General features: G+C 38.5%; 1 protein-coding gene across 1 annotated transcript in view; it reads right to left on the bottom strand.

Moving 5' to 3' along the window:
- LOC127449144 (kalirin-like) overlaps nt 1-21,876 on the bottom strand; it is a 122,649-nt gene that overhangs the window by 51,639 nt on the left and 49,134 nt on the right. The window contains exons 12-22 of the mRNA XM_051712374.1: nt 20,795-20,967; nt 19,700-19,874; nt 16,809-17,004; nt 10,866-11,032; nt 8,741-8,860; nt 4,839-5,057; nt 4,307-4,456; nt 3,196-3,310; nt 2,953-3,068; nt 2,636-2,758; nt 145-327 (exon numbers count right to left, since the gene is read on the bottom strand). Coding sequence (XP_051568334.1) covers nt 145-327; nt 2,636-2,758; nt 2,953-3,068; nt 3,196-3,310; nt 4,307-4,456; nt 4,839-5,057; nt 8,741-8,860; nt 10,866-11,032; nt 16,809-17,004; nt 19,700-19,874; nt 20,795-20,967 — 1,737 coding nt within the window. The remainder of the gene's footprint in view (nt 1-144; nt 328-2,635; nt 2,759-2,952; nt 3,069-3,195; nt 3,311-4,306; nt 4,457-4,838; nt 5,058-8,740; nt 8,861-10,865; nt 11,033-16,808; nt 17,005-19,699; nt 19,875-20,794; nt 20,968-21,876) is intronic.

Raw genomic sequence — 21,876 nt, 5'->3', positions numbered from 1 at the left:
TGAGGTCATACAACCTTCAGCTTAAAGTTTTACGTGTTTATGAGACAATAAATAAATAACCAGTAACTTAATAGCAGCAAGATCTAAAAGTTTAACAACCACAATTTAAGATCCCATTCATTTTTGTGATTTTTTGCCTCTCACCTCAGAACACAGTCCCAGCGCTCGGTCTAAGCTGCAGCGGTACTGACCCATTCGCATGGAAAAGTCTCGGTACCGCCTGTCCACCGTTGACACCCACCTCTTCAGCTCCGTCACGTGGACGTGCCCTTTCTCTACCAGACTACCAGCCAGCTGGATCAAGAGCTTCACCTTCTCCTGAGTTTGCTGGAAAAGAAGAAGAGAGGAGCCTAGTTTATAGATGGATAAATACAATCACTGTCTTTGCTTAAACCTAGGCAAACTGATTTGGCTTGCTGTCCAAGACCCCGTTTCCACCTGGTATTAAGATGTGTTTTTGGTGATCCAATCACATATGGTCAGCGTTAAATACGGGTCTAAAAGGGGTCTAAAACGTTTTGTGATCGGATCACAAAAACCACATACAAATGTGGTCAAAAATGCATGTAACCACATCACATTTGAGGTGTAAACGCTAATCCATACTGTATGCGTCCTGGCAGCAGCAAAGCACCACCCCTCACCTGTCAATCAACTGCTGCGGTAAAAAAAGAGTACTTTGATGGTTACGACCGCTTGTTTTAGCACAGCAGTTCCTTTAAAAGGAAATAACTGTCTGATCAGAAAATATTAAAAAGTGGATACATTGGGGGGGCCTGGGTAGCTCAGTGGTAAAATATGCTGGCTACCACCCCTGGAGTTTGCTAGCTTGCTAGTTCAATTCCCAGGGCGTGCTGAGTGACTCCAGCCAGGTCTCCTAAGCAACCAAACTGGTCCGGTTGCTAGGGAGGCTAGAGTCACATGGGATAACCTCCTCATGGTCGCTATAATGTGGTTTGTTCTCGGTCACCGTGGCAATGCGCTCAACAACGCACATGATAAGATGCGCGGGTTGACTGTCTCGGACGCGGAGGCAATTGGGATTCGTCCTCCGCCACCCGGACTGAGGCGAATTACTACGTGACCACGAGGACTTAAAAGCACATTGGGAATTGGGCATTCCAAATTGGGAGAAAAAATAAATAAAAATAAAAATAAAAAAGCGGATACATTCACATACATTCACGAGAACTTCACGGATCGTCTTCAGTGTGTCTGATATTAACATGTATGGACACTTATGAGAAGCACAAACATCTGCAGCTCAGGTTAATACAGACACTAAAATAATGGACAATTCAGCACGAAATGTTGCGTTTGTGCTTATATTTAATATGAGCTGCATTATGCGCTTTCTTTGTCTTTTCTGTGACCAGGTGTAAATAGTGATGTGTCTCGTCTGAACACATGTGATCGGCTCACCCAAGACGCATCTTAATACCAGGTGTAAATGGGGTCCAAGATAGAGGGCTCGAGCTCGAGACTCGACTTATGCACTAAAGCCCCCCAGACTACTTAATAAATGAAGTTAGCAATGAATGGATAATAATAAGGCAAGAGATGGGGGGTGGAGGGATACTGGCAGATTAATCATGGTAGTTAGGTAAGCAGTACTCTTGAGTAATGATTGACAAGGTTAAAATCAAGACTACCTATTCAACAATAAATAGTTTCTTATTTTTGAGTAAAAATATCTAAACATCCTTCCAGTTGTATTAACCACTTTTATGATATTTTTATGTTTTTTTTTTGTTTGTTTGTTTTTTGTCATTTTGGAGCTTGACAGCCCAAAAAGAGCAGCCAGAATATTCTTAACAAATTTCCCTTTAGTGTACCACAGAAGAAGAAAAAAGAACAAAAAAAGAATTCTTGATTCAAAATAAATTCTATATAGAGATATCGTTTGTACCGATTAATCGGTGCTGATAGTTGCTTTTTGGAACTAACGTTATCGGCAAACATCTATGGCGATAGTTGCTGATAGCCCCGGTGTGTTTTGGGTTTAAATCAGTTTTAAAAACTATCGGCCGATTAATCGGCTTATCGAACTTTCCCACCACCTTAGTTATCATACCGGCAAAATCCACAATCGGTCGACCTCTAATTCTCTAAGTCATGGAAAACCTGGAAATATGGAAATCAATTAACCATATATAGCTTGACATATTGAATACAAAAAATACAATTATATTAAATAATAATAAAAAATATATTTTTTGGAAATTGACTTTTTTTTTAGCTATAAACAAACATCTAATAATAATAATAATAATACGTTTTTGAATAAGTGTATTTTTTTTTTTTTTTTTCATATTTTATACATCAGGCTTGAAAGGTCATTATCCTTCTGAGACCCAGCAATTCATTTTTGTGTAGTACTTTTGTTATTTTGTTAAGTTTCTCATAGCCCATACTTGCCACAGTAGTAAATCTTGGAGTATCTTAAAAGGACTCCCTGGGCTTTTAACAGATATCAAATGTGTTTTAAGGATATTTTTACTGGAGAAAAACAAAACAATTCTGATAAAGAAAATATTTTTAGTGTAAATAAAACTTTTATCTTGATTTACTGTGAGATTAAGGATCATTATCAGTGACATTATCAAAATAATCATCATTATCAGTAGCTTTTTACCTTAGCTGAGACACGGAAATCTTCATACTCTTTCAGCAGTTCCTGAGTTTTTTCATTGCTATCACCAGGAGATGTGTGTGTGGACAGAAAGTACTCTCCTGTCTCCTGTAACCAGTCTATGGCCTGTGGAAAGGGTAAAGTTTTCATGTGTTTATGCACAATCTCTCTGTCGTTGGACAAGCATATTTCCATTCTCTGCTGAACAACAGACTAAATTCAGAGAGCCCTGTTGCTTCGCTAAACTGCCAAGACAAAATAAAAACCACCACATTATCAAACGGCTAAAAAAAAAAAAAAGAAAGAAAAAAAAGTCACACCTGTTTGGCATGTCGTTCAAACAGAACGTACTGCTGGCACTGGTCTAAACGCCTCTTTTTCATAGTCCAGAAATGAAGGACGCGATTTTCTCGCTGTAGCAGCTCACTCAAAATAGCTAAACACAAGAAAAACACACAAGACAAGATTAATAACCAATTACAAAAACATGCAGACATAATCACATACAGGAAGACTGTAATGTATATTTTGAAAATACTGGTTTTAATAAGTCCTGAACTGACCTTTGACCTGGGTCTCAGTTGCGCGATTGTGTGTGGCGACCCCGGGCATGCTCACATTGTTTCGATGGATGTACTTGAGAAAAACCTCCGCGTTACGACGTGCTAATGTACAGGCCTAGAACCAGGGAATCAACACATTTCTTAGATACATGCAAAGCTCTTAAACACCCATAGAGTGACATCACTGAATTATTGTGTATTTACCATAATTAAAAAAGTGTCTGATGGATTGTTGCTATTAAATTGAGTTTTAAAGGAATAGTTCAGGAATAGCCTAGGAGACAGCAGACGTCAAGATTTATAGTGAAAAAGGAGTTACGTTTTGGTCTGTTCTCACGCAAATCCGATCGGATCGCTTCAGAAGACATGGATTAAACCACATGAGTCGTATGGATTACTTTTATGCTGCCTTTATGTCCTTTTTGGAGCTGAGAAGTGTTGGAACCCATTGACTCACATTGTATGGATTTATTCACATCATATGTCCGTCAAAATAACTTTATTTATGTTCCGCAGAAGCAAGAAAGTCATGTGAGTTTGAAACAGCATAACGGTGAGTAAATGAAAAGAGATTTATCATTTTTGGGTGAACTATTCCACTTATAATATTAGTCATGTATTTTTGGACCAAAAACTGTCAGAATCTAAGTTTACATGACATTGTTCCCCCCTTAGAATTGAACATGTTGTTTTTACTATTGTACCTTTGACACTTCTTTATGTAAATGACCTGTCTTATGATTGGCTAACCTCTTTGCATGTGAAATGAGTAACACCATGTAGCTTAATACTGATTAGGTGTTGACATATGGGTGGTCATATGATCATGGCTTTGACATCATTATTACATAACAATTTCTGAATGACCTGTATTTCTACCTTAGTTTACCTTTACGTTGGAAGCTTTGAATTGTTAATGTTATAGTATTTCTATACATAATGCATCATGTTTTTCAGTTTTGGCCCCCTTTAAAATGATAAACACGTGATCACATATAGTGAAAAATTCTAGATTTTGCTGTAGATTCAGATGTTTTTAAAGGTCAGATTTGTTAGAGGACTGGTGGACCTCTGTTGTCGCAGATGTTTGAGTCCCTGTGTGTAAGTGTACCTTGAGAAAGGCCTCTTTCTGCTCCAGGTGTTTGTTGATTAAAGGGCTAACGTGGTCAGTCTCTGCCATTGAGCCCAGTTTATCATGACCGCCGCACCAGTCCTCTTCTCTCCGGTACTCCAGTTCCAGACTCTCCAGTACATTACACACCTGAGACGGAGAAAACACACAGATACAATGCTGAGTGCCTTTAGAGTCCTTAACTGAAGTTTCAACCAGTTCTTTCGGTTTTTCAATGACCAATGCAGATATGTACAGAGCACCGATATAATGCAGATTAAAATATACAACAGCCATTGACAATTTTGTCAGTAGATTTTGAAACTGACACAAGAGGGTGCTAAAATTTCTGTGAATCTGGGAAGTGGGTATTGTTATTGGCTGATAATCTCAAAATAGCCGTATGTCGGACAATTATCTGGCATTGCAGATATAACAGTTTATAACTAGTGCACATCTTCAACTACAATCTTGGCCACTAACGATCCTTGCCGATGATATTAATCATCATACACTCTCCACTATAACTCACCTGCTCAGAGGTCTTGTAGAAGGCCACGGAGGCATTAACCAGCTTCAGTCTGTCTTCCATCTTCAGCATAAGGGTCTGCCAGTGCAGGGCTACGGTCTCAGCACACGCCCGTACGGCATCCGGATCATAGTGGCCCGCCTGCAAAAGCAGCTCCGCTCTCTGCTGTAGCTGCAGGGCACTCTGGTGGGTGCGCTGGAGGGAGTCGGCATGAAGCAGAGACTGTAGACAGGGCAGGAGAGAGGAGTATGTGGTTTATTTTAATTCTTGGGGTGTACTTAAATTAAGTTTGTTAACTGCCAGTACACAAGAACTGCAGGAGGGGCGAAGAAGGTCACGGAGGGGCTCTTTAGGAGATCAGTTAAGACGAGATCAGTGCGACGTACTGCCATTCAGGCCAACTCAATCACCAGTGAATCACAGCCTGATGTATTCATAAGAGCATATGCCTGATGAATTTAACTTACGGTCTGATTTACATAATGTTTCCCATGCAGAATTGTTTTGGTGGAGCAAAAACAAGGAGGAAATCTTGGTTGACTGCTCTTGGTTATGTAAAAAAAGCAGTAAGGTCTGCATTAATTAGACCCCTTTGCATTTTTGAGTAATGATCTTTAATAAATGAAGTTAATTTTTAAATTAATGTTTACCAAATTTACTATAGATCAGTGGTTCTCAAAATGTGGTATGCTACACCTCTGGAAATGTAATAACACAAAGATTATTATTATTATTATTATTATTATTATTATTGCTATTTTTAATGTCTTATTTCTAATTTCTGATCTATTTACAATGTTAATACAGCTTTGTGTATCTAAGACTGCATCATGGATAGCCTATATTCCACTTTAGCAATGCAAGATCATGCCTGGATCATGCAAATAGCAAAGACTAAGGAGACTGACAAAAAAGGTAAGAAATTATGTTATCTAAAGGCGAGATTTTCAAGTGTCCTTGTTTTGTTCAACATGATCACACAAGAAAATTAATATGTTGCTTCCAAATGTTCAAATACCCTGACATTGACCCAATTCTGCCGAACTACTGACAAGTGTCATCCCCCTTGTGATCACCTTTCTCTGTGGTCCTACTAATAGCACACTGACAGTGGTTTTGGTTTCATGGAAACCAGGAATTCATCATGTTGCATTTTCACTCTAAAATTAACATTTTTACCCCACTGATGGGTTGAGGTTCGGGTTAGGAAGTAGGGTTAATAAAATATGCATTACTCTTTACTGTATTAAATCATTTACAATTAAAACTCACTTTTGGCGCCACTCTGTGGACATTTGATGCACAAACTGGAGTTCACATGTGCCAATACTTTTAACAACACTTCCAGCTGCGACCACTGGGGGCAGCCGTTTGAATTTCGGTAAGTACAGACCGATTTCAGCAGCTGAACGTTTAACCTGCTGTCACTGAATTCAAAGTGCGATCAGTCTGGTTTTGACTAAGAAACACTGGCTTCAGCACTCGGATTTGAGCATTGCATCTATAATATAACCATTCTGACAGAGAAGTTAGAGGCACTTCTTGAATTCTGTAAGTTTTAAGATATTTCAGGATTAATGTGTTTGAATTGGATTGCAAAATTAAAGGAATATTCCAGGTTCAATACAAGCGAAGCTCAATCGACAGCATTTGTGGCATAATGTTGATTACCACAAAAAATTATTTCGACTTACCCCTCCTTTTCTTTAAAAAAAGCAAAAATCGAGTTGCAGTGAGGCACTTACAAAGGAAGTCAATGGGGCCAATTTATGGAGGGTTTAAAGGCAGAAATTTGAAGCTTAGAATTTTATAAAAGCACTTCTGTTTTTCTTCTGTTAAAACTCATGCATTATTTGAGCTGTAAAGTTGTTTAAATTGTAATTTTTACAGTCAATTTAGGGTTTTAGGTTTGGTTGACATTACAACGTCATGGCAACAAAGTTGTAAAATTGGCTACAACTACACAGAAAAGGTTAGTAAGTAATTTTATCACACTAAAATCATGTTTACATGCACATTGTTTACATCATGTGGCTATACTTTTGAAACAGTGAGTGATTTTAACATTAAAAAATTGGCCCCCATTCACTTCCATTGTAAGTGCCTCATTGGAACCCAGATTTGTGCTTTTTTTAAAGAAAAGGAGGGGCAAGTCAAAATTTATTTTTGTAGTAATCTATATTATGCCACAAATGCTGTCAATTGAGCAAACTTGTATTGAACATGGAATATTCCTTTAAAACATGCTATTGTAATCCTTTCTAAATGTTAATTTGTGGTGTACAGTTTGTTTTTATCAGTATCAGAATCAGAATGAGCTTTATTGCCAAGAATGCTTACACATACAAGGAATTTGTCTTGGTGACAGAAGCTTCCAGTGCACAAACAATACAGCAACAAGACAGAGATAATAAACAATAGAATAAAAGTAAAAAGCGAACAGAAAATATAAGTATATATAGAAATACACAATAAGACAAAAAATATATATATACTGTACATACTGTATGTACAAATACAAATCTGTTATATACAGATAGTGCAAGGGCATGTAGTGGCAGAAGAGATGTGGTATGTTGGATAAATATAAATAGACTAAACTGTGTATTGCACATAATTATTGCTCAATGGGGAAGTTTTAACCGTTTATGAGATTGATAGCCTGAGGGAAAAACTGTTCCTGTGCCTGACGGTTCTGGTGCTCAGAGCTCTGTAGCGTCGGCCAGAAGGCAACAGTTCAAAAAGGTAATGGGCAGAGTGAGTGGAGTCCAGAGTGATTTTACCAGCGTTTTTCCTCACTCTGGAAGTGTATAGTTCTTGAAGGGAGGTAAGTGGCAACCAATAATCCTCTCAGCAGTCCGAACTGTCCTTTGTAGTCTTCTGATGTCTGATTTCGTAGCTGAACCAAACCAGACAGTTATTGAAGCGCAGAGGACAGACTCAATGACTGCTGAGTAGAACTGTATCAGCAGCACCCATGGCAGGCTGAACTTCCTCAACTGGTGAAGGAAATACAACCTCTGCTGGGCCTTTTTCACAATAGACAATATGGGTCTCCCACTTCAGGTCCTGTGAGATGGTAGTGCCCAGAAACCTGAATGACTTTTTAGATGCTGCTCTGCCTTTTCGCAGATCTGCAAAGGGTCAGTCAAGGGACTGATGAGGGTCTTGCAGCACCATGATTTATTTTATCAACAGGAATATTGATATTATTGAAAATATGGGACCATGTGTATGTAGCTCACATTAAGCTAGCACTCAAAGAGATGCTGGAACATTTGTGGAAACACTGTTGTGACTAGGCGGTATTTGGATCCAATCAAAGGAGGTACATGGCCTAAAAAGTTTGAGAACCAGTGCTGTAGATAATTTAAACACGTTGGCTCGCTTATATTTGGCGGAAAGGATATTTTGGCCGATACTCAACGCTGACTTCCTTTGATTAAGGGAGGCTGTCGTTACATGCAGCAATTTACTGAATTAAAGCTCAGTCTTCATTTCGGGGTAATGCGCCTTTTACTGCTCATAAATTTGCTGAGTAATTGTTATGGAGAAAAAAATCAAGTGAGCTTTGTCATGCTATCCTTTAGATGAATATGACGGAGGGGGTAAGGGGATATAATTTATAGACCAGTTCATCCTCTTTGTACGATAGACTACAACTACGGGGGCATCAATTTTTGCAATCAGAAGCCACACTCCCACCCCTCAAAATGTGTTCATAACCTCCTACAGTGTTAAATAATTTGTTTGATATTAGCCTGACAAAGCAGAAATATGATTTCCTAATTGCAGGTGCTTGTGTACACAGGTTTTAATATTCAATATTAATGTTCACATTAAAGTATATGCAGCATTGTAAGCTGCCCCTTGCTGAAGGCATTAAGGAATATGTGTGTGTGTACCTCAATGGCAAGCTGGAACTGCTCGTGCTCTCTCTGAAGTTGCTCCGCCTCAGACAGGGAACCAGCATTTGTTGTGCTTGCTGTCAGCATAGACTCGCCGTTACGGATCCAACCCAACACCTGCACATAGCAGTACATGCATGTAAATGCACATACACATGTACACAAATAAAGACTCATACAGTGGGATCCAAAAGTCTGAGACCACTAGTGAAAATGCTTCTAGGAACTGGGAGGAAACTTAAATATTTCTTTATCAAATATTTCTTTATACCACTGTATGTGTCATGCAGTAGCATTATAAAACCGATAATGAGCCACATTTCAATGTATGACAGCAGGGTGCAGCAACATTAAAGCTGAGCTGGTGGGATTCCACCATCCCATGTTATGTAACACCCTGTGTCCATTAACATTCAACTTCTAACATAATCGATGTACAAGACAGTACATATAGAAGCAAGATATAATCAATATAAATAAAATACAAGGACAAGAAGTATTGAGAACACATCATTGCCAATAAGAATCCAGTGCTGTCTGTAAAATAGTGCAAGTGATTTGACTGATTCATTTTTCTGAAAAGCAGAGCTGCAATCTGCCCCCACGCACTGCAAGTCTGGATATGAGTGTGTGTGTGTGTGTGTGTGTGTGTGTGACTCAAAGTGTCAAAGATAAAGGCAATTAGCTGGCACTTGTACTCATGGCTAATAGCATCAGTCAGAATCTTGGACTGCAGTAAAGCACAGGCTTCATTTCTGAATATAGAAGTCATTGGAACAGACATGCCTCATAACATTACAATCAAGGTAGTTTCAAACAGGGATCCTATGATCATGAATTGAGATTAGCAGTTGCATCGATTAGTCTATTAGTTCTGCCACTTGTCGATGTGTCTGTGTCAACCAGTCAAGGATGAAATGACTTCAAATGTTCAGACAGCAGGAGGACAATCCCTCTGTTTGTCATAAGCTTAAGAACCTGTCAATATATTTGGAATTAGAGGTCGACCGATATATCGGTTTTACTGATTAATCAATACCGATAGCTGCTTTTTAAAACTATTGGTTATTGGCAAAAATCCAATGCCGATAGTTAATGATAGTTTTTTTTTACTCCTCATCAATAAACCTATAAATACTTACATATGGAGCATTGTAACAGAGCCAAGTCTCTGTCGTTTCAAAATAAAAAACCCCCAATGTATTTTGAGCTTTTTTATAGTTAAAAATCCCTTTTTATGCAGCATCTTAATTTTTATGGATATTAAAGGGATTTTGGTTGCAAAATAAACTGCTTTTGAGATTTTATTCATTTTGCATTTTGGACTCTTGTAGCCTCATGTGCTCTTCATAGTAAGGAAAGACTAATATTTTTTTTTTATTATTCTATAAATCGATTTTAAATAACTATTAGCCGATTAATCGATTATTGTCCTTTTCCACCACCTTAGTTATTGGTATCAAGTGTTACATAAAGGCTGAAAGAAAATATAAGCAAGTGGGACATGACTTTTATGACAATGCAAATGTTATGAATCTGCCAGTGGAGATATGATAAATGTCTAAGCACTGTGGAGATTCTCTCCATACACACACACTATGTGTTTATGGGTTTATGGACCCATTTCATATTTATGGGTTTGGGACATATAGTGGGATAAACCTCTATAGAAGTAAATGGGAGATTATAGCTAATGTTACTTTTGCATTCCAATTTTTTCCGATGGCAAAATAAATAAAAAATATATAAATCCACTATTAAGTTTCCACGGCTTTCCAAAAGAGAGAGAAAAAAATAGAGAGTGGTGGATTCAGCAATCAAAAGAGGGAAAGATGTCAAACGTACTTTTTTGATTTGAAACTCCATCTGAGCAATGTTAACCATTTTTTAAACCAATGCCAAGATAAAATAACTCAAAGTATAGTGATATAAATGTGCATTAAATAATAATAATAAAAACAACTATATATATATATATATATATATATATATATATATAAATACACACAAACACACACACACACACACATAACATTGGGATGTATTAACTAGTCAACTTGTAAAAATGAGTAATTGTGCAAGACATAATTGAGATATAGCATTTCAGTGCAAGTAAACACACCTGTTTGACCTCTGCCTGCAGGTGTCGTAGCTGCAGGCACTGCTCTAGACGTTTGTGTGTATGTTCGGAGCTCACTTCCAACTCATGCTGTTTTTCATTCAAAAACTCCAGAAGCTCTTGAACTCTAGCCGCCAAGTTGACGTCTTTCTCTCCAGTAAGCTCCATACCTAAACAATTCACACATATACGTAGGTACATAAACATACATGTTGCTCATCATGTCTTGTGACCAAACATCATGGCTTCATGTTGTACGTTTGGTAACAAGATGCGATGAGAACCAAGAGGTGTGATGTTATTGATGTAGACGCCATATTTGATTTAAGCACTTTTCTTCACTAGTATATTTTAATAACTAAGAGTAACATTATTTTTACAGCACCTTTTAGCGATTTAGCACAAAGTGCTTCACAAAACATACAATTAAAACACAACACATTCACATAATAATAAAAGCAGGTCTATACAAATGAGTTCTTCAATGAGACTTAAAAACAGATTCAGCAGATACTAAAATCGAGATGAAATAAAAGCATGTACGGTATAAGCTTCTCTGTCTCCCTTACACCTAAGACATGTCTCGCCTTGGAAATGTTCCTTAACTGATAAAAAACAAGATTGAACTAACTTCCAGACGTGATATTCAAAATGTAAACTTGTTTCAAAACAGACGCACACATTTTTCACCACCTGCTGCATATTTGGGACCACCTGATTAAGTGCTGAGTCAATCTGACTTTTTTTTAAAAATCACGACAGATTCTAACAACCTTTGTTTTATTAGTATTAAACTGAAGGAAATTAAATGCCATCCAATTTTTTATATCTGCTATACAAGCTTGAAGAACATTTAAATTAAGTGACAAATACAGCTGCAGGTCATCTGCATAGCAATTAATATTTATATTGTATTTTTGAATCACAAAACCAAACATATAAAACAATATTGGCCTTTACAGGGGTCCTTGCGGAACACCACATTTCATTTTTGAAGAGGAGGACATCTCATCTCCAACCGACACTACAAATTTCCTATTTGACAAGTAGGAAACAAACCAGTCTAAAGCTTCCCCAGATATTCTCTTCAATGTATCAGTTAAATGAATGATCAACTGTATCAAGCAACACTATAATGGAGCATGCTCTAGCGTCCTCCGCAATCAATAAGTCATTGGTCACCCTAAGTAAGGCAGTTTCTGTACTGAATTTGATTTGAGAGTGAGCAACGTCTTACATTTAGTTCTGTTTATACACAAAGTGACCATGTCACTTCAGAAGACTTGGAATATAGTGCATGAATCGTATTGATTACTTTTACTCTGGTTTTATGAAGGGTGTTTTTTTTTCATTGTTGAGCTTGACAGACTGGAGTACTTATTCTTTTAAATTATGGCAAATAAACCTGTTAAGGCTTCTTAAAAATTCACAATTGCAGTTTAAAAAAAAAAAAAAAAAAAAAACAGCTTTGGTTTCGTTACAGGTTTGGAGCGACATTAGGAATTTTCATTTTTGGGTGAACTATTCATTTAAGTGTGAGTGTATGGGTTATTTTCTAATGGGTCAAAATAACAAACAAAAAAAAACTCTCCTTTAGACAACCATAGATTACATCTTTTCTAGAGGAAATGTTTTTTCCTCAGTCCAGCTGTGCTTTGAACTATGCTTCAGGTCTCGGCCTTTGTAATCTCAGTGAGCAGTTATTATGGGATGTGAGGAGGGAATGTGTCAGAGAGGCGAGCGTGTGATGGAATGTCCCAGCTGCCCAGCCGATCATACGCGCATTTGCGTGTATACAACTGCAGGAGTGCGTGACAGAGACGACCGGCGTCTAAGCATGTGCACGAGAGACAGAGATATACACCTCATTCTACTAACCCTTACATCACCCCATTTATCCTCAGCTACCTGCCCGTGGGCAGTCTCCAAGGCAACACCACAGCGGTCCACTGGAGTCGGTTCCCATGGGAATGTGAAATGTGTGAGTGACAGGGCGGCACTCTGCAGTATCTGGAGCATCCTAACGGCAACCCTATCAAGAGCGGTGGAGTGTGTCCACGGCAATCCCAAAATGATGAGCGAGGCCTTGTCACTTGGTATAGGGGAAGTAAGGGGGGTTTCCATAGCAAGCTCACCCCGATAATGCTATAGAGATCCCAAGATCCCAGTATGGAGTTAAAATACAACCCTCCATCAACCTTCCACGCCTTCCAATCCATTCCACATCCCTTCATTTCTCTCCCTTCCTCTTTCATCACACACATCTAAGACAGCTCGTAATGTGTGTAGCTGGTTTCCACTGTTGTGTCCATAGTAACTGTCTATAAAGCATAACAGAGCACGGAGGCTGATTCACACTCTTTTATCTCCATCTCTCACCGGCCCCTACATCAGATATTAGCAAACACTTTTCCTGTTCTATTAGGCTATCTGTCCGAGTATCTGTATATTGACCAGTCTAAAAGGGCAGTTCAAACCGAATGCTTTTTGCATCCATCTACAATTTTTTTTCAGTAGTTCTTCTACAGTATGTAAACATGCATTTTGACCGTTGAGAGGCATCTCGCTGTTTTTAGCATCTCATGCCAGAGCACTGTGTTTTTTACACACTATGTCGGGTTAAAAAGAACGTCGGCTTTTAAGAAAGTGTCTCGAGACACCGGTGTACTGTTCCATTTGTTGCGCTGTCTATTTTTTTTTTAGCACAATAACATGTTTGGTCTGAACAGGCTCTAAAGACTAATAAAATGTTGTGTAATTGTATGTGTTCTTGTGCAAGTGATTATAAGGGAGAGACTTGTTAGTGTTTAATGTTTTCTTATGTTGTGTTGAAATGTTGATAATGTTTTGGAGGTTAACAACATTGTGAAGAGTGGAGCTTGAGCCTAGGTTGATGTCCAATGTGTTTTGAGTATTATATAGTGCTTTGTCCATTGAGCAATTGCTGTGCTAACCATAGTATAGTGACCAAGTTGCAGTCAGTATAGTGCTCCCACCTGCATGTGTTTAGCATGCCAACATTTCCTGTCCTAGCTAGCATATCACATAAATAGTTTCATTTAAGTTATTTTGACATATTTAATTATGGGTTGGGTTAACTTGATTCATTTAGAATCCCTCTACTTAATTTTTTTTTGTTGAAATTACATGGATTTTAATTAAGGAAAACTCATTTGAAACATGTGGAACCACTGTCTGAGTGCATGATGACTGAATCAAGTTTAGCCAAAAGCCGCCAGCGGCATCGCTCACGAAGTGACACAATCCAATTATTTTTCAATGAGAGCACATCGACTTCCAGCGACACGAGCTGTTGCAAAAGTTGGCGACAGAGATCGCCATGGGGAGCGACAAGACAAGTTGAGAACATTTCAACTTTATGCAAAAGACGAGCAACATTCGCGAGGGACTACCAATGACAGAGGAGCTCTGGTCATCCCTCTTTAGGCGGTGAATGTGATTTTGAAGTCGAGTGCAGGCAAGATGGGAAAGTAAAACGTTTCTGTAAGCGATTTCACTGTTCCATATCATTTATCTGTAACCACAAACATGGATATGGCCTAATAAAATGATGCGTGGAAAACTGTGTCGGCATTCGGAGTGAGTTTGATTCATATATTGATATAATGTTCATCTTGTTTAATGATATGATGCATTAAGCACTGCTGCAGGTTATATAAAACACTCTCCCCTGCAGAATGTACATTTTTAAAGGCAAAAGAACTGATTCCTTGTGAAATGATATCTTAGTTTTATCGGCAGTATCATCTGTAATCAGCATTTCAAACATACTACGGAAGTTGTACAGTCCACCAATAACGTAAGAGGGGCGGCAGCAGTAGGAACGCCCACCAGCGACACAGATCGCAAAGTCTAGCGATGCCAAGCGGCAATGCCACCCGTGGTGTGAACGGGTCTAAAGAGTTTTTTTGGGGATCTTTTTTTAGTGCAAGAGAAGAGACATTCAAATTTAGAAGTAAAGCTCTACTACTAATGCAAAAAGCTCTCTTCCCTATGAAGCCGAGAATTTGCCCTTACCCACCACAACTGCAACAAGCAACTGGACATTTGTCAGTCACTTGGTAACCCCGCCCAGAGTGAAATCTCAGTAGTCTAAAATCCTGCTCCACGTAGCTGTATATTGAACATCTTGCTTTAAAGGTATACTTTTTAAATAACTTTTCACTGGAAACTTACTATGGTGTTCACATTGAGGCAAACATTGCTTAGAGTCAGAGCATTTTTATCACACTCAAGATTTTACTTTGTTGATTTTGCAAGTCATTGTTTACTTCAAAGATGACTGAAGCCCTGGTTGACGTGCTGTGGGAGACAAGGAGCACACCTATTGCAGAAACAACTTTAACAGAATTTCAGAAGACACTTAACGTGACACTGCTGTACGCCACGGCTCAATCACAGCCAATAAGAACATATTTGATATTTAATGTACAGTACTGGGGGGGCCCGGGTAGCTCAGCGAGTACTGACACTGACTACCACCCCTGGAGTCACGAGTTCGAATCCAGGGTGTGTTGAGTGACTCCAGCCAGGTCTCCTAAGCAACCAAATTGGCCCGGTTGCTAGGGAGGGTAGAGACACATGGGGTAACCTCCTCGTCGTCGCGATTAGTGGTTCTCGCTCTCAATGGGGTGCATGGTTAGTTGTGCGTGGATGCTGCGGAGAATAGCGTGAAGCCTCCACACACGCTATGTCTCCGCGGTAACGTGCTTATAAGCCACGTGATAAGATGCGTGGATTGACGGTCTCAGATGCGGAGGCAACTGAGATTCGTCCTCCGCCACCCGTACTGAGGCAAGTCACTACGCCACCACGACGCGATTAGTGATTCTCGCTCTCAATGGAGCGCATGGTAAGTTGTGCGTGGATCGTGGAGAGTAGCATGAACCTCCACATGCTGTGAGTCTCCGTGGTGTCATACACAACGAGCCACGTGATAAGATGCGCGGATTGACTGTCTCAGAAGCGGAGGCAACTGAGACTTGTCCTCCGCCACCCGGATTGAGGTGAGTAACCGCACCACCACGAGGACCTACTAAGTAGTGGGAATTGGGCATTCCAAATTGAGAGAAAAGGGGATACAAATTTTTTTTACAAATTAACAATTTTACAGTAATGAGGAGTGGGACTTTGTACCAATGAGATTTTACAGTGGGTGGATCAACCAAGTGCAATACCTCAAAAATAGTAACCAAGTAATCAACAAAATGTTTTGAGTTTAAAATGTGGGTAGCAAGAAATGCCCCCGTCGAGAATTCCTCTGTTTTTTATTGATAACAGTTAATGTTGATTACATTTTATGGGTACGAGGTAATACATTCTCTAATATTTCAATTTTCAGATAGAGAACTATGTAATTCTTTTATTAAATTAAAGTATTTGAAATTAAAGGATGACACATGGTATATTTTACGTTTAGCAAAAAATATGCCCTCATAAAAGTACAAAATACCCCTGAAAATCAAATCCAGGGGGCGTACTTTTGACACTGGTTAGGACATGGTGTTATCATTTTGTTATTATGATATTATTTAGTTTTCTTTCCTTAAAAATTGAAAAGAGTGTGTTAACAGCTCTAATTAATTGTGATTATTTTTCCTATTTTATTAGTATTAGTGTTATTTTATTAAATATGTAGCCTTGTCCACTATGGTGGTCGCACTCGCACACGTTTGTCTCCGTAGAGATGGGATGGAAAATGACCTCATTTTCATGGCAACGGCTCGTGATCAAGTCAGATTACATCAGGGTTTGTTGAAATGACTGACAAACGCAGATTCAACATTTTCAGGTGGTGTAAACAAACACCAACAAATGGCAACAATTGCCAAACGGGTTAACACACTGATCCTAGCTTTTAGATGGAATGATGACTCTCTCTTTTTCTAGTCCTTATTGCTTGAATATCTCTGTGCAGTTCCTCACCTGAAGCCTGGACTTCCATGATGTACTGGTGGAGGTCTTGTCCCTGCTGTATGACCTCAAAGGTCATGTTGTTCATGGCAAGTTTGCGTTCAGTGTGTCTGTGGAGTCTCTGTTCAGCCAGTGTGAGTTCTTCTGTGTTAAAGTCAGATGCCTGTCGCATTAAATCCTGTTTCCAAGCGTCAAGCTCACCCATCACCTACAGACAGATGGCAGAGATTACCAGATTACACTTATGAAGTACACAGACAAAAAAGTAACACTTTATTTCAATGTGTCCTTGTTACACATATTACATGTATTTACTGTAGTAATAGCATTCAATTATGCATAATTACAAGCAGCTAACCCTAAACCAAACCCTTACCCTAACCCTATAGTAAGTACATGTTGTTAATTAGTAATAATCAGTAATTACTTGTGTAATTACACTGTAACAAGGACACATTAAAATAAAGTGTAACCAAACACACAAACACAAATGTAATCTACAAAGAAAACAGCAGAGAAATTAGAGTACAATTACTTAGATAAAGTCACTTTAAAGGTGCACTCAGTAAACGTTTGAAGTTTGTCGAAGTGGCTTACACTGACACCTTGTGGCCTGGATGCAGCATCCTTCAAAATCAATAGTTTTCAGATACCAATGCCATTGTAGTAATTCAATATGCACAGTAAACCAGGATTAATTTAATCCATGAATTAAAGCATCCAATAACAGGGCAGTTACTGAGATTAAGTGAGTAGTTTTCAACTGGTCATGTGATGCTAACATGGCTGCCCCCATGAGTGGACCCTCTCCATGTAGAATAAAAGAGCTTTTATAAGGTTACTGATATGACTGAATTCTTCATCTCACACGAGTGGTCATGATTTTATACATATGCTTAAAATTGACTATTCATTTCTTTAGAAGTTAAACTTTTTAAATGAGGAAAGAAATTACTGAGTGCACCTTTAAGACAAGTCAGTTCATTGGCAGCCATCTTACTTACACCCATCAATGTTCTATATAGGTAACAGGCATACAAGTAGAGTGAAAAAAACAGGCTCTTTTAACTGAATGTCACGACTTCTATTCTCACAGCCGCCATATTGAGTGTTACAACTTCTCACATTCATTTTTGTATGAGTGGCTTATTCTCGATTCCCCTTTGGGGCACACACAAGAGAGTAAATAGTCTGTCAGAATGCACTTATTATACACATGTCCATGTGTATATAGCAAAACAGCACCCACTAATCTGACAGAAGATTCAAACATTCAGTGTTACAAAATGACATACACAAACACATGCCATACTATACAAAGATAGGCACAGCTAGGGTTGCCACCCGTCCTGGATTTTCTGGCATCATCCCGTTTTTTGGCCGTCTGTTCTGGAAAACTGTTATTAAATTCCGAAAGGCAAAATGTCCGGGAATTTGAATATTTTCATGTGATGTGAGGAAGGTGCCCCAAGTTGTTCCTGTCAGGCTACTTTGTACAATGGGTATATTTTCACAACACATTCAGACAAATGAACCGTTGTTAATAAGCACACTATGCAAGGAGCCGAATCAAAGGCATTCATAAGAAAGTCTGATTAATTTTAATAAACTGGTTTGTTCGGATGATTACGAATTTTCACTTTTGTGTGAACAATCCTTTTAACTTTAGCCTACTTACGATAACGCTTTGATGTTCTGGAAAACATGCCCAAAAGAGGAATGCCCTTCCTTTTACTTTAAGATCTCTTAGGTTCATAATGACTATTTTTAAGATTTACACATTTCAATTTCATAACAAATTTCAAATTAAATTGTGTGATCTTTTTTTTCTTTTTTTTTCCAATTTTCTCCCCAATTTGGAATGCGCAATTCCCAATGCACTCTAAGTCCTCGTGGTGGCGTAGTGACTCGCCTCAATCCGGGTGGTGGAGGACGAATCTCAGTTGCCTCTGCGTCTGAGACCATCAATCCACTCATCTTATCACGTGGCTTGTTGAGCCCGTTACCGCGGAGACATAGCACGTGTGGAGGCTTCACGCTATTCTCCGCAGCATCCACGCACAACTCACCACACGCCCCACCGAGAGCGAACCACATTATAGCAACAATGTGGAGTTTACCCCATGTGACTCTATCCTCCCTAGCAACCGGGCCAATTTGGTTGATTAGGAGACCTGGATGGAGTAACTCAGCACGCCCTGGGATACGAACTTGCAACTCCAGGGGTGGTAGTCAGCGTCTTTACTCGCTGAGATACCCAGGTCCCCAAATTGTGTGATCTATAACAAAATGTAATTAGTGCAATATATACGTGTATATATATATATATATATATATATATATATATATATATATATATATATACGTATACTGTATATGCTATATACAGTATTTGCAATAATTTCCATATCAAACAAGGAGTAAACAATCATAAATATTATGGGTAACACTTAACAAAAAGGTTCCATTCGTTAACATTAGTTAATGCATTAGATATCATTAACAAACAATAAATTAACAAAATATTTTTAACAGCATTTATTTATGTTAGTTAATATTAGTTAATAAAAATGCAATTGTTCATTTTTAGTACATGTTGGTTCATAGTGCTTTAACTAATGTTAACAAATACAACTTGTGATTTTAAAAATGTATTAGTATATGTTGAAATTAACATTCACTAAGATTAATAAATGCTGTAAAATATTGTTCATTGTTAGTTCATGTTAACTAATGTTAATAAATGGAACCTTATTGTAAAGAGTTACAAAATTATGTTCTATTTCTTGTATGATGTCCAGCAATACTTTATTCAGTCGTTGATCAGGTGTCCAGGAATTTGCGTTGCATTGATCAGGTACACCAGATATGCATTTTGGGCTCAGGCAATCAAACAAACACACCTCCATTGCGTACTGCTCAAAGATCCGGAGCTGCAGGAAGATGTCCAGTTTGATCCTGCGCTCATGGTAAAGCTCCTCCATATGAGCCTGAGCTTCATCCAACTGCTGGAGAACCCCTTCAATATGAGATACTGAGCTGGCGTGAGGTAACTTATTACAGGCCAGTGCTGAGTCCCTGTTTGAACATGCACAAACACATCCAAGCACAAATCAATATCAATAGTGATCAACACAGTTAGGACTTCATGAAAAGTAATTCTGAAAAGAATATTATTAATATTGACCTGTAAATTGAAAATTGCTGGAGCTATGGATTATTAGTTAGCATGCTTTTTCAAGCACATTGAGCTGGGATGCTCATACGTGAGCCATGAGCTCAAATCAGGCCCGATCCTGTTCCCTCCTTTTCTCCCCATCATTTCCTGTCATCTCTTTACTTTTACTCACAATAAAAATGGTAGAAGCCCAACAAACAATTGTAGGCTTTTAACATTCTCTAATCTTTAATTCTAAAAGCTTAAAGGAATACTTAACCCAAAGAAATTTAAGCTCTGTCATTATTTACCCTTACGTCAAGCCATATGTTGTTATTTGCCAGAGAGTTTATTGCATAAGTTATGTTATTTTGCCATGGAACACAAAAGGAGAATTTTATAGACTCATCACGCTGCTTTTTTCCACATGACAACAATTCTGTTAAGCTAAAAAAAAAAAATAACATACAGTAACTGTCCTATGACTTACAGTATGCAACTATAATCCAAGTTTTCTGATGCCATAAGAAAGCTTTGTGTAAACAGACCAAAATCTATGTAATAATTCACTGATAATCCTCCCCTCCAGTGAGCAATAAGAAACTGTAGAATTTCTCCTTATCAGCATACAACTTAGGGATATGGCTGGGCAATATATTTTCATTTTGTTTGAACTATCCCTTTAAAAAGTTTTCGTTTACCCTCCATTGTGATGTTGACCATTTTTGGTAATTTGTTCTGAAATGCCAGAGAGGAAGTTATAAATGGAAGAGTCACTTTTTATAGAGAAACTGTAAGACATGAGCGCTGAATGCACTCATTGGCTGGTTATTAAACTCACCGCAGGTGCTGAATAAGCTCCTCCCCTTCTTTGATGACATTGAGCGTGGCGTCCAGCGTGCTGCTCTGCTGCTGCTGAAACTGTCTGATCAGCTCCTGAACAGCATCCACCGACTCAGAGTTCACCACCGGCTCCACCAGAGACTTCTGCAGATCCTCCATCCAAGACCACAACTACATACAGAAAGATAGATAGACAGTCAGACCATACATACATATAGACACGTGGGTAGATAGACAGATATATAGAAAGACAGACAGACAGACAGATAGATAGACAGATAGATAGATAGATAGATAGACAGACAGACAGACAGACAGACAGATGATGATAATAGATAGACAGAGAGACAGACAGACGATGATGATGATGATAGATAGATAGATAGATAGATAGATAGATAGATAGATAGATAGACAGACAGACAGACAGACAGACAGACAGATGATGATAATAGATAGACAGACAGACAGACAGATGATGATAATAGATTGACAGACAGACAGACAGACAATGATGATGGATGATGATGATGATAGATAGATAGACAGACAGACAGACAGACAGATGATGATAATAGATAGACAGACAGATGATGATAATAGATAGACAGACAGATGATGATAATAGATAGATAGACAGACAGACAGACAGATGATGATAATAGATAGACAGACAGACAGACAGACAGACAGACAGACAGACAGACAGACAGATGATGATAATAGATAGACAGACAGACAGACAGATGATGATAATAGATTGACAGACAGACAGACAGACAATGATGATGGATGATGATGATGATAGATAGATAGACAGACAGACAGACAGACAGATGATGATAATAGATAGACAGACAGATGATGATAATAGATAGACAGACAGATGATGATAATAGATAGATAGACAGACAGACAGACAGATGATGATAATAGATAGACAGACAGACAGACAGACAGACGATGATGATGATGATGATGACGATAGATAGATAGATAGATAGACAAACAGATGATGATAATAGATAGATAGACAGACAGACAGACAGATGATGATAATAGATTGACAGACAGACAGAC

Source organism: Myxocyprinus asiaticus, chromosome 12 (genome assembly GCF_019703515.2).
Source record: "Myxocyprinus asiaticus isolate MX2 ecotype Aquarium Trade chromosome 12, UBuf_Myxa_2, whole genome shotgun sequence".
NCBI lineage: Eukaryota > Metazoa > Chordata > Actinopteri > Cypriniformes > Catostomidae > Myxocyprinus > Myxocyprinus asiaticus.
Note: the sequence above shows the minus strand (reverse complement) of the source record. Positions and strands in the feature narration are given on the sequence as shown.